Source organism: Cebus imitator, unplaced genomic scaffold, assembly GCF_001604975.1.
Source record: "Cebus imitator isolate Cc_AM_T3 unplaced genomic scaffold, Cebus_imitator-1.0 Scaffold425, whole genome shotgun sequence".
Taxonomy (NCBI): domain Eukaryota; kingdom Metazoa; phylum Chordata; class Mammalia; order Primates; family Cebidae; genus Cebus; species Cebus imitator.
Genome location: NW_016107740.1, coordinates 1,915,612 through 1,927,969, shown reverse-complemented (window position 1 = coordinate 1,927,969; position 12,358 = coordinate 1,915,612). Strand labels below are relative to the sequence as shown.

The 12,358-nt window shown below is 36.9% G+C and overlaps 1 protein-coding gene across 4 annotated transcripts in view; it reads right to left on the bottom strand.

The window, feature by feature from the left end:
• The window catches only part of PDS5A (PDS5 cohesin associated factor A), a 96,812-nt gene that overhangs the window by 26,836 nt on the left and 57,618 nt on the right, over positions 1 to 12,358 (bottom strand). For all 4 annotated transcript variants that reach the window (XM_017509892.2, XM_017509894.2, XM_017509893.2 and 1 more), the window contains 4 exons: positions 9,153 to 9,247; positions 7,324 to 7,469; positions 3,614 to 3,765; positions 1,649 to 1,762 (listed from right to left, as the gene is read on the bottom strand). In XM_017509892.2, coding sequence (XP_017365381.1) covers positions 1,649 to 1,762; positions 3,614 to 3,765; positions 7,324 to 7,469; positions 9,153 to 9,247 — 507 coding nt within the window. The remainder of the gene's footprint in view (positions 1 to 1,648; positions 1,763 to 3,613; positions 3,766 to 7,323; positions 7,470 to 9,152; positions 9,248 to 12,358) is intronic.

Genomic DNA, 12,358 nt, shown 5'->3' with positions numbered 1-12,358 from the left:
TGAGAGGTTTAGAAAGATCAATAGGCAATAAAGAGACTGAAAGATGTTTTAAATACAGGTAGCCAGAAAGTTCTGGTACAAGGAAATATAAAATGTCAATGTGCAAGGGACATATAATATAGCAATGTGAAAAACATACATATATACACATATGCTTGAAGCACAGGGCATATGTGTGAAGCACAAGGAACCTGGAGCATTCCACAGACAGATCAAATCATGAAGGCCTATTATATAGGCTAAGGAGTGTACATGAATCGCTACAGACTATTTTGAGAAATGTAGTATCTTAGGAACGATGCAGATTCAAGATGCCAAATTTACATTATTGTGCTTATTCTAGACTTTTCTCTCTCCAGGAACACAGGGAATCACAAACCCCTCCATATTTCCAGGTGCCCAAATGACCTCTGAGAAATTGCTAATCTTCAAGTACTCTGCCAGTTATTTTGAAATATAAACAAACATCTAAACCTTAAGCCAGGAAAGGCATTAGTAATGGTACAACACTATCTTACAGAATTTCTGCAAAACTGGAAGTCTATTTTTTTTTTTTTTTTGAAACAGTGTCTCACTCTGTTGCCCAGGCTGGAGTGCAATGGCATGATCTCAGCTCACTGCAATGTCTGCTTCTTGGATACAAGCAAATATCCTGCCTCAGCCTCCCTAATAGCTGGGATTACACGCGTGTCCCACCACGCCCAGCCAATTTTTTTTTTTGTATTTTTAGTAGAGATGGGGTTACTGTGTTGGGCAGGCTGGTCTAGAACTGCTGACCTCAAATGATCTGCCCGCCTCAGCCTCCCAAAGTGCTGGGATTACAGGGGTGAGCCACTGTGTCTAGCCTAAAAACGCAGTCTTAATCTACCAACCAGGAACACGTAAGAAGCCGCAATGGCAAACAATCAAAATCCTAACTCAGAATTTTCTCTTTTTGAAGACAGAGTCTCACTATGTTGCCTAGGCTGGTCCAGCTTCTAGGCTCAAGTGATCTTTCCATCTTGAGATCAGAATTCTTAACGACATGATTCATTTACATTGTGTATTTTTGAGAAGAATTATATATACTATGATGTACAACAAGATATATGTATACACTGCAACATTTACTTAAAAAAAAACCTATTAAAGTGAAATGCCCACACATCCTGGTTGGCCTGGGACAGTTTGATTATGCTGGTTATCTGGGCAAAAATATCAACAGTGATCCCTTGTAGTCTGAAAATAATCTAGTTGGATAATCAATCACATGGCCATCCTACATAGAGAAGATCTGAATATATTCACCCAACAAAGAACCAGTATTCAGTTATTAGGCTTCATATTTAGTTTGGAAGTATAGGATAAAGCACCAGTAGTTTCAGACACTAGTCACAAGTATTCTGACATGGTCATTTATTTGAATACCTGAAACCATCCTACTATTGATCCAGCTGCTAAATATGCCTATACATATAAGAGTAAGAATAGTTTTGGTGTTAACTGACCTGAACATAAATCATAATATTTTGTCTATAAATATTTACCTGAGGTTCTTGAATCAAATATAGAAGCGACAACAATCCAACCAATAACAATTAATTAGATAAGATAAAGTTATTTTATGAAATCTTTTGGAAATACAGCAGTTATTTGAAAAGTAACTTACTTTACAGCATTTGGATCCAAACTAGCATATAAGTAATACAAGCATTTCATTCTCTCTTCTGTTTCCAGGTTGTGGGGGACAAGATACTGAGCAAAGATTTTCTCTACCAACAGTCTATGAAACAACAACAACAACAAAAAACTAAGTAACACAATTATTCTATTTTTGAAAAGCAATAGCTTTTTTTTTTTTTTTTAAATAGGGTCTTGGGCTGTTGCCCAGGCTAGAGTACACTGGTGTCATCTCGGCTCACTGCAACCTCTACCTCGCATGCTCAAATGATTCTCCCACCTCAGACTTCCCAGTAGCTAGGACTATAGGTGGGTGTGACCATGCCCGGCTAATTTTTATAATTTTTGTAGAGACAAAGTGTACCTATGTTGCCAAGGCTGATCTGGAACTCCTGAGCTCAGGCAATCCACCCACCTTAGCATCCCAAAGTGCTAAGATTATGGGCATGAGGCACCTCACCCAGCCAATATTTAAAGTTTTAACCATCTTGTGCCAAGATACCATATCAAGATAGTAGCTATGTGTGTACATACAATGGAAGATATCAGTTTATAATGAGTTCCTTCCTTGGAAAACTTTCAGTACAATTTAACTTTAGAGACATGGTTACTACATGTGGCTTTATAATTTGTCAGTATAAAACATTTGTTCCAGAATAGTTAAATGCTATTCCTAAACACATGGTGACAGGCTGTTCCGCCTATTCTTCAGCAGTCTACAGCAATAGCAAACTCATTAATGCAACATATAAAGCTATGATCTGCAGTACAGCTAATTCTTAAGAAACTCATTAATTTCCTCTGATTACCATTTGGTCCATTTCCCATGTTGTCACATAGTTAAAAATGGGGAATCTTCCTTTATATCACTTCCTGAAAATATAGATTTTCCTGTGTACATTTCATCTTTCTTCTCTCCACAATCTAAATGCCTTACCAATATTGGGATATCCTTCTTGCTAGTATCTATTGCTTATATCTATCATTCAATATTACTGGATTAAGAATATATGAGGTCTCTTCACTAACAAATACATATCCAGTGATGCTAAAGAAGTCAGTCTAATTAAACAAAACATTGGAAACTATTTTGCACAAACCAAGTATCATTAGTATGATCCAATATAGAATTATTATTATTATTTTCTGAGATTGGGTCTCGCTCTGTTGCCCAGGCTGGAGTAAAATGGAAAGATCTTGACTCACTAAAACCTCCACCTCCTGGGTTCAGGCAATTCTCCTACCTCAGCCTCCCGAGTAGCTGGGATTATAGACAGGCGCCACCACACCTGGATAATTTTTTTGTATTTTTAGTAGAGATTGGGTTCATCATATTGGCCAGGCTGGTCTTGAACTCCTGATCTTGTGATCCGCCCGCCTCAGCCTCCCAAAGTGCTGGGATTACAGACGTGAGCCACCACGCCCGGCCTCCAATAAAAAATTATAAGTAATATTCAGAAAATGAAAACAACTTAGTAATTCCTCTATTGGTGGTGGTGTAAAAAGGAAAGTAACTAGCAGTTAATTGAATAGTGCTCTATTGCCACACATTGGGCTAGGATGCTTTACGTTCATTATTTAATCTATATGACAATCCTGTAGAAAAGGCATTATTTTTGCTTTTTATATAAAACTGAAGTGCACAAGAAATTAATGAACCTGTGTAAGAGTACACATCTAATAAAGGGCAGAGTGAACATTTGGTCTCAGTTCTGACTCCAAAGACATGCCTATTTCACTATTATACGGCTACCTTCTAATCGTGGAGAGTCTTGTTTAAACATAAGATTAAAAAAAAAAATGTAAAAAGTTATCTCTAAACTTGTGAACTATTAATCAAGTTGAATTAAGTTTATTTTATGAAGTAAAAACATAAAAATAAGTTACTAAAATATTAAAGACATTTTTAAAAGTAGTTTTATACTCAACCATTCTATCAACATATTAAACTCACTTGTCGTCAATGCTGTTCTGATAATAAATATGCAAAAGTTTGTCCTTTATCCAGCTGACTTTCTCTGCAGCTTCCTTTCCTGCTTCACCATGAAGACAGTATTTCTTATAAAGCTGAGCCAGACCCATCATAGCTTCTTTTCTTACTCGCCACTAAAAAGCATAAAATTAATTAGATGAGCAAGATACCAAAACTTTGTACAAATCTCTAAAGATTGCCTTGGCTTCATTAGGTTGTACAGTCTTATGTGTATCTTTATAAACAGGCAAACTATTTCTTCTCACAAGAGGCTTTAAAAACAATTTTGAATCTGTTCCTATTTAGAAATTTTCCAATGCAAATATTGCTAAATGATCTACCTTTTTCTTTTTAAACAAATGGGGTTTTGTTATGTTGCCTATGCTGGTCTCAAATTTCTGGGCTAAAGTGATCCTCCTGCCTTAGCATCCTGAGTAGCTAGAGTGACAGGTTACTAATTTTTTATTTCCCTTGAAACTCAGTAATAATCTTAAGGGAGATTTCATTTGATACTGAAAGAAAATTCACCAAGTTTTAGAAGTGATTATAATTCCCCTTGCAAACAAAAGCCCTATTATCTGGAATGTTTTATTTGCCAGTTACATCCCTTTAGATGTTAACTTAGGATAAGAACAAAATTGACTATCAAGAATTCTGGGCCGGGCACAGTGGCTCACACCTGTAATCCCAGCACTGTGGGAGGCTAAGGCAGGTGGATCACTTGAGCTCAGGAGTTGGGGAACTGACTACCCAGTGAATCTAAAATACTACTGAATCTAAAATTGTAGTGAATCCAAGAGTTGAGCTGGCTGACTACCCAGTGAATCTAAAAATAAGCTCACCAAGCTGACAAGAGCTGCCCACTCACACAGAGCATCCAATCAGCTGTGCAGTGATTCAGTTAAAAATTTGACCAAGGGGGGGCACAGTGGCTCACACCTGTAATCTTAGTACCTTGGGAGGCCAAGGCAGGTGGATCACCTGAGGTCATGAGTTCAAGACCAGCCTGGTCAACATGCTGAAACCCCATCTCTACTAAAAATACAAAAATTAGCTGAGCATGGTGGTGTGGGTCCATAATTCCAGCTACTCAGGAGGCTGAGGCAGGAGAATCACTTGAACCCAGGAGGTGGAGGTTACAGTGAGCCGAGATTGCACCACCGCACTCCAGCCTGGGCCACAGAGTGACACTCTATCTCAAAAAAAAAAAAAAAATTTCAAGCATCATCAGATCTTTGAGGAAAGGTTTCAACAGTAAAGAAAGGGACCAAAACAAATAGGCCAGAGGAGGAAAACAGGACTCAGTGCAAACAGAGATAATACAGGCAATAGAAGACACTTTCAAATATTCTCAGGGAGATAAGATTTTACACCATAAAATAAGACTCAGTTCCTCTGAGGAAGAAAGGAAGGAAGGAAGGTAGGGGGAGAGGCAGGGAGGAAAGGAGGTAAGAAAAAAGCACGGAAGAAGAAAAGGAAATAAAAGAGGGAAGAAAAAAGAGAAAGGAGACAGAAGAAGAAAGTAATATAGAAAAATTAATGATTCAACCTGAGGAAACTAATTTAAAAAGAAAAAAATGAAGAAAAATTAGATAATGAGAGGTGCTTCTGGAAATTAAAAATGTAAATGAAGTAAAAAAAAAAAAAAGATTAAAAAATTAAACTATCAGTCCAAGAATTTCAACATCAAATTAAAGAGCTCCCAAAAGAGAGAAGAGGATCAAGCCTGTAATCCCAGTACTCTGGGAGGCGGAGGTTGAAGCAGGCAGATTCCTTGAGCCCAGGAGTTCAAGACCAGCTTGGGCAACATGGTGAAACCCCGTCTCTACAAAAAATACAAAAATTAGCGAAGTGTAGTGGCGCACACCTGTAGTCCCAGCTACCTGGGAGACTGAGGTGGGATGATCACTTGAGCCTGGGAAGAGGAGGTTGCAGTGAGCCGAGATTACACCACTTCACTCTAGCCTAGGCAACAAAAAATGAGACCCTGTCTCAAAAAAAAGGACCTTAGTGATCACCGTAAATGAATTTCCTTACATTGCAAACCTAAAAGGCAAATGATTTATCTAGTTAGCAGAAGACTCTGAGACTTTTAGAGGTTGGGAAGGTTTAATAGGGTTGGAAAGAAAGGTTGTGAGAGAAGAGACAAGAAAAAGAGACCATGAAAAGTTAGAATGAGGACCATCAGAAGATATAAGAAAAATAATAGTGAAAAAAGATATCCGTGTTTAAAAAAAAAAAAAGAAAAAAGAAGCTGAGTGTGGTGGTGGGTGCCTGTAGTACCAGCTATTCAGGAGAATGAAGCAAGAAGATCACTCAGATCCAAGAGTTCAAGTTCAGCCTGGGTAACATAGTTAACACACCACCTCTAAAAAAGAGGGGTGAGTGGGAGTATATTATCTTTGGTATATTTAAGTCAACAATTCTTTATAATTTTTTTTGTTAACATTTTCTCATTTTTAGGCCACTTATTAGATGGAATAAAACTTTGTTCCTATATAACAGGTTAGCAAAAGTCTTTTGACATTTCTTAAATGAAATTTAAAAAAAAAAGAACAATAAAATCTTAAGATTAAATCCTGTTCCCAAATTTCAAGAGAAAAAATAAATTTTTTCCAGAAAAGCTATAAACAAGTTCATCTAACTTATTAAACTAAAATCCAGGTCAGAAAATATCGTACAATTTCAGTTAGGTAGATTCATTTATTCAACTTTCTGAAGCTATGAAAAAACTTTAATAGTAGTGAAATTTTTTTTAAAGGGGGAAAGGAAGAATGCCAAATAACCACTAGGGGGAGAGTCATTTCATTTAAACTAAAGCCAAGGGAAAAGAAATCTTCCAAAGTTAGAATTACTAACACTGTTGAACAAGTTAAAAAGGTATCCACCTTTTTTTAAACATTTACATCCTATAACAATTTTAAAAGTTAAAAATTAAAGAATGCCTCTTGCTATATTGTAAAATCACAACCAATTACTTTTCTACCCTGAAATTATAATATTCAGTTGCAGAGGAAAGTAATTTTCAACTACAACTCTAATAAAATAACAGCATGTTGCAAGGCAATCATGAAACATGTGAGAAAGATACCTAATCAGCCTGCCTTACACTTCTTTCTCTTGTTTACAGTTGACCCTATTCCTTAGTAGTGTTCTTAGTACTATTTTTCCTTATCAATCTATGTTTTTAACTGCCTCAAATGGGGAAAATCAGAGGAAAAATAACTAAACACATAACCATCACTATTGTCCTTAGCTTGGGTTATTAACATGTAAACATGACTTTCTAAGAAAGTGATATTCTTTAGTTCAATGAATGACAGACCTAGCTAAGTTATACAAGAAAATCATACTTGAAAATGTTAATTGTAAGAGTAGACAATCAATTGCTATTCTTCTGAAACTCATCATGTAAGTAAAAAGGTAAAATTTTGATTGACTTAGTGGTTCTCTCATAATGGTACGCTAGAAAAAAAGCCCATGCTTAAGATATCAAAAGCTATAGAATACAATGTATGTATTCATAAGGATAATTAAAAGATATACAGGAGACACACAAATTAGGAGCTCTTTATCATTGTTAATTTGATTTTCACACAGAAAGACATTAAATTTAATAGAAAATGACACCAATTATATTTAGCAATTTAAACACAGTAAATTACATAAGAATAAAATGCCTCAGATTTTACCCGTTTATCCAGTGTTCTTTCCCTTACAAAGCCAAGCAGCTGATCATTTACTAAGGCCAGGTCTCTCTTGGCTGCTGTTATAATAGTAACAATGACATCATGACGAATAGCTTCTTCTGGATCATGTGATCTAACCTTTAAATATTCTGTAATAACAGAAAAAAACTTAGGCCAAATGTTAGCTATGTAATTTAGGTAATTTGTCATGATTCATAACAGCAGAATAGAACAGAAATACATGAAGTATTTGTCCATACTAAAGCCATGTTGGTAAAATGCGGCATGAAATTAAATTACTTTATTTTTACAGCAACAGTACTCTACTGTAATCACAAAACTGCACTTAGAACTCTAAAGTTGGCCAGGTATGGTTGCTCACAACTGTAATACCAGCACTTTGGGAGGCTGAGGCAGGCAGATCACACAAGCTCAAGAGTTCAGACCAGCTTATTCAACATGGCGAAACCCCATCTCTATCAAAATTAAGAAATAAAACTCATTAGCCAGAGTTGTGGTGGCCCGCCCCTGCAGTGCCAGCTACTTGGGGTGCTAAGGAGGATCACTTGAGCCCAGAAGTCAAGGCTGCAGTAAGCCGATTATCACATCACTGCACTCTAGTCTCGGTAACAGAGTGAGGCCCTGTATCAAAAAACAAATAAAATAAAATAAAAATTTCTCCGCAGGCACTTTCTCACTAAAAAAGAAAAAAAAAAGAAAAACAAGAAAATAAAACTTCATAGTTACATCTTTTTTCTTTTTTGAAACAGAGTTTCACTCTGTCACCCAGGCTGGAGTGCATCAGAGTGACCTCAGTGCACTACAACCTCCGCTACCCAGGGTTTTAAGCAATTCTCACGCCTCAGCCTCCAGAGTAGTCGAGATTACAGGCATCTGCCACCATGCCTGGTTAATTTTTATATTTTTAGTGGAGACGGGGTTTCACCATATTGGCCAGGCTGGTCTTGAACTTCTGGCCTCAAGTGATCCACCCACTTTGGCCTCCCAATGTTCAGGGATTACTGTCGTGAGCCACCATGCCCGTAGTTACATTTAACAATGTATTTTCATCGGTTATCCTAGAAAAGTCAACTGACAATGCAGTATCTATGTCAGTTTGAATTTCAGTTACAAATAAAAAGACTTTAAAGAAAAACTGAAAATGTTTACGGCAATTTAGGTGATAGGCACATACCTGCAAATTATACAATATAAAATCTGGAATATTTTAGAAACTCTTCAAAAATTCTTAAGTAATTTATAATACAAACTAAATCTAAACAAAGAAAATGTTATTTTTTTTTGGTAAATAACAACCAATTGACAGAAATCACTTATGTGCTGCTACCAAATAGGTAGATTTAAATGCTCTAGGTTCAAAAAAGCGAAAAATTCTAGTCTACTGCAGAAGACAATCACATTCTCACTTATTACTAAATGCTACTATATTTAATTATATACACATAATGATTTCTACCCGAATCTAATGTCTTGGCAAATACGTTACTTCCTTAAATTATGTTTCTCAAAAAATTTCATAAGATTTTAAGCTAGGCATTCATTGTGGCACCCGTCTGTAATACTCAGGAGGCCGAAGTGAGAGATCACTTGAGCCCAGGAGTGAGAGTCTGTCTCTTAAAATAAATAAATAAAAAGATTTTAAATGTAATTTTATTACATGAACAAGAAATCATTTCTTAGTGCACAACAAATGAAAACCTGAGACCATACCAGAGTAAAAACCTATTTGGAAAGTGAAGTTAGGTCACAAGCAACATCTACAATATGGTTGGGTGATTATGCTAATATTTGTAATAAACCAGCTAGCTTACCTGTGAGATCCTTTGCTAAATCTGGGTGATTCATTAAACAATGACTGGCAAATTTCACACTTTCTAATCTCACAGGAACATGAATGTCATTAAATCTACATGGAAAAACATTGCTAAATATTAATTGTAAGGCAAAATAATTCTCAAAGGAGGTATATCTAACATGAAAATGCTTACAAACAGCAACAGTTACTGATTAGAAATTTGTTATGAGTTAAGGTATTCTGAAGAAAGAATATAAAGTACACTATAAGGTGAAAAGACACAATTTCATTAATATATTTTAACAAACAGAATTTTTTTACCATGCTAAAACAAACAGTATAAACAAACACGTACCTCAACCCAAACTACATGCTTTATGGAGCTAAAATCTGAGAGCTTAATATTATGCTACAAAATAAAAAATATTCAAAACACACAAAATCTGCTTGAAGAATAAGTTTATAGGAGATTCCAGGCCTGGTGGCTGACGCCTGTAATCACAGCACTTTGGGAGGGGGAGACAGGTGGACTGCTTGCACCCAGGAGTTCAAGACCGGTCTTGGAAACATGGTAAAACTTTGCCTCTATAAAAAATACAAAAATTAGGCAGCCATGGTGGCATGCCCCTGTAGTCCCAGCTACTACTCAAGAAGCTGAGGTGAGTGGATTGCTTGTGCTCAGGAGTTCAAGATCAGTCTTGAAAACACAGCAAAGCCCTGCCTCTACAAAAAACACAAAAATTAGCTGGGTGTGGAGGCACTGCCCTGATGTGTCAGCTACTCGGGAGGTTGAGGCGGAAGGACTGCATGAGCCCAGGAGGTCAAGGCTGCAATGAGCCATAATTGTGCCACTGCACTCCAAGCTGGGTAACAGACCCTGTCTCAAAACAAAACAAGACAAAAGATTTATATGAGACAAACGCTGGGGAACTTAAGGTAAAAAGCAAACCATATATAAAAAGCAGATCCAGAAGTTCAAAGATGAGGGCAGAAAATGTGTGTTACTAGCTGGGTGTGGCAGTGGGTACCTGTAATCCCAAATACTTGGGAGCCTGAGGCAGGAGAATCACTTGAACCCAGGAGGCAGAGGTTACAATTAGGAGAGAGAAAGCCACTGCACTCCAGCGTGGGCGACAGAGTGAGTCTTCATCTCAAAGAAAAACCCAAAAAAACAAAAAATGTGTTACACTGCCTTACCACATAAGTTTCTTTTTTGCCAGCACCAACTAGTATTATAATGCTTGCTTTTTTTTGTTTGTTTTTTTGAGACAGAGCCTTGCTCTGTCACCCAGGCTGGAGTGTAATGATGTGATCTCTGCTCACTGCAACCTCCGCCTCCCAGGTTCAAGCAATTCTCAAGCCTCAGCCTCCCACGAAGCTGGGATTATAGGTACACACCAACATGCCCTGTTAATATTTGTATTTTTAGTAGAGATAGGGTTTCACCATGTTGGCCAGGCTAGTCTTGAACCCCTGGCCTCAAGCAATCTGCCCACCTCAGCCTGCCAAAGTGCTAAGATTACAGACTTGAGCCACTGCAGCCAGCTTACAATGCTCTTTTAAAGGTCTAGTATACTATAGGAATTCAATTAACATGAAACACAATACCTAAACTCAAAGCTGCAAATGTTAAGGATAAGGTAAGGAACTCTCAAATTTAAAATAGACTGATTGATGAATAATATGATCTGAAATAGCTGGAAATATTTTTATTTTTGAAATAATCTCATAAAATAACCAAGTAAACAAACGTTTTTAAATAAATGTCTTAATATCTATGAGATCCTACTTTATTACCGATATAATTTTCATGCATTAATAAAATCTTGAATTTAGGATTTATAATTCTCTAGCTGGTAGACAAAAATTATACATTATTAATGATCAAGTAATTACAAAGTATCAAAACACTTAATGATATAATTACAGAAAATAATGCTGCAGAATCAGAGACATTACTACAAGTTAGCAGTGAATGTAAAATAACAACTGTCAGAAACCTCTTATGGGTGATTTCATTTTTATAAGTAATATTTGATGTGTATCCTGGGAATTCCCTATCCCAGGATGAATATCAAATATTTATTGTAAATCATTTAAGCAAGATGATTCCCACCATTCAAAATTCTCATGGAGTCACATTTAGTTATTTAAATATTCAGCATTTATTCTACTAAGACCTTCAAAATGGCATGTTCTGGGCAAGTAACTCCTAAGATAGCATTATAGCATTGTCAGACATTTCTCAGAACCTAGGATTAGTAAGAGATTATGGTGAATTTACTTCAAGAAAAATTCTGGCACCAACTTCTAAATCAGTTGAACTAAACAATGGGGAATCTGAAATATCTCCAGAATATTAATAGTAAATATCTACTTTACAATCAGCTTTTGAAGCAAAACAGGTAAATGGAATGCAAGGAGGAATTTAATACATTTCATAAATTTGTCAACACTACCATCAAGCCAAATAGAATTCAGTCACTCTAAGCTCTTGACAAGAAACATTAAAAACTACCTGAGTTGGCCGGGCATGGTGGCTCACACTTATTATCCCAGCACTTTGGAAGGTTGAGGTGGGTGGATCACCTGAGGTCAGGAGTTGGAGACCAGCCTGGCCAACATGGAGAAACCCCGTCTCTACTAAAAATACAAAAATTAGTCAAGGGGTGGTGGTAGGTGCCTGCAGTCCCAGCTACTTGGGAGTCTGAGGCAGGAGAACTGCTTGAACCCAGGAGGCAGAGGTTGCAGTGAGCTGAGATTGAGCCACTGCATTACAGCCTGGGTTACAGGGCGACACTCTGGCTCAAAAACAACAACAACAACAACAACAACAAAATCTAAGGGCAACATTTTCCATTTAAAAATCATAAAATTATACCAAACTAGTTAAAACACATCATACAATGTGTGCAGGTAAGTTACGGACCCAAAAGACAAGCATGAATAAATGGAAAAGTTGGTAAGCTGGCAAATGGCACAGATTCTTAAAATTTGATCAGTATGTATTTAGTTTCATGATTTAAAAATCTTAAGACTTAGAATATCAGCTGGGCCTGGTGGCTCATGCCTGTAATCCCAGCACTTTGGGAGGCCGAGGCAGGCAGATCATGAGGTCGAGAGATCCGAGACCATCCCGGCCAACATGGTGAAACCTCATCTCTACTAAAAAATATAAAAATTAGCTGGACGTGGTAGCACGCGCCTGTAGTCCCAGCTACT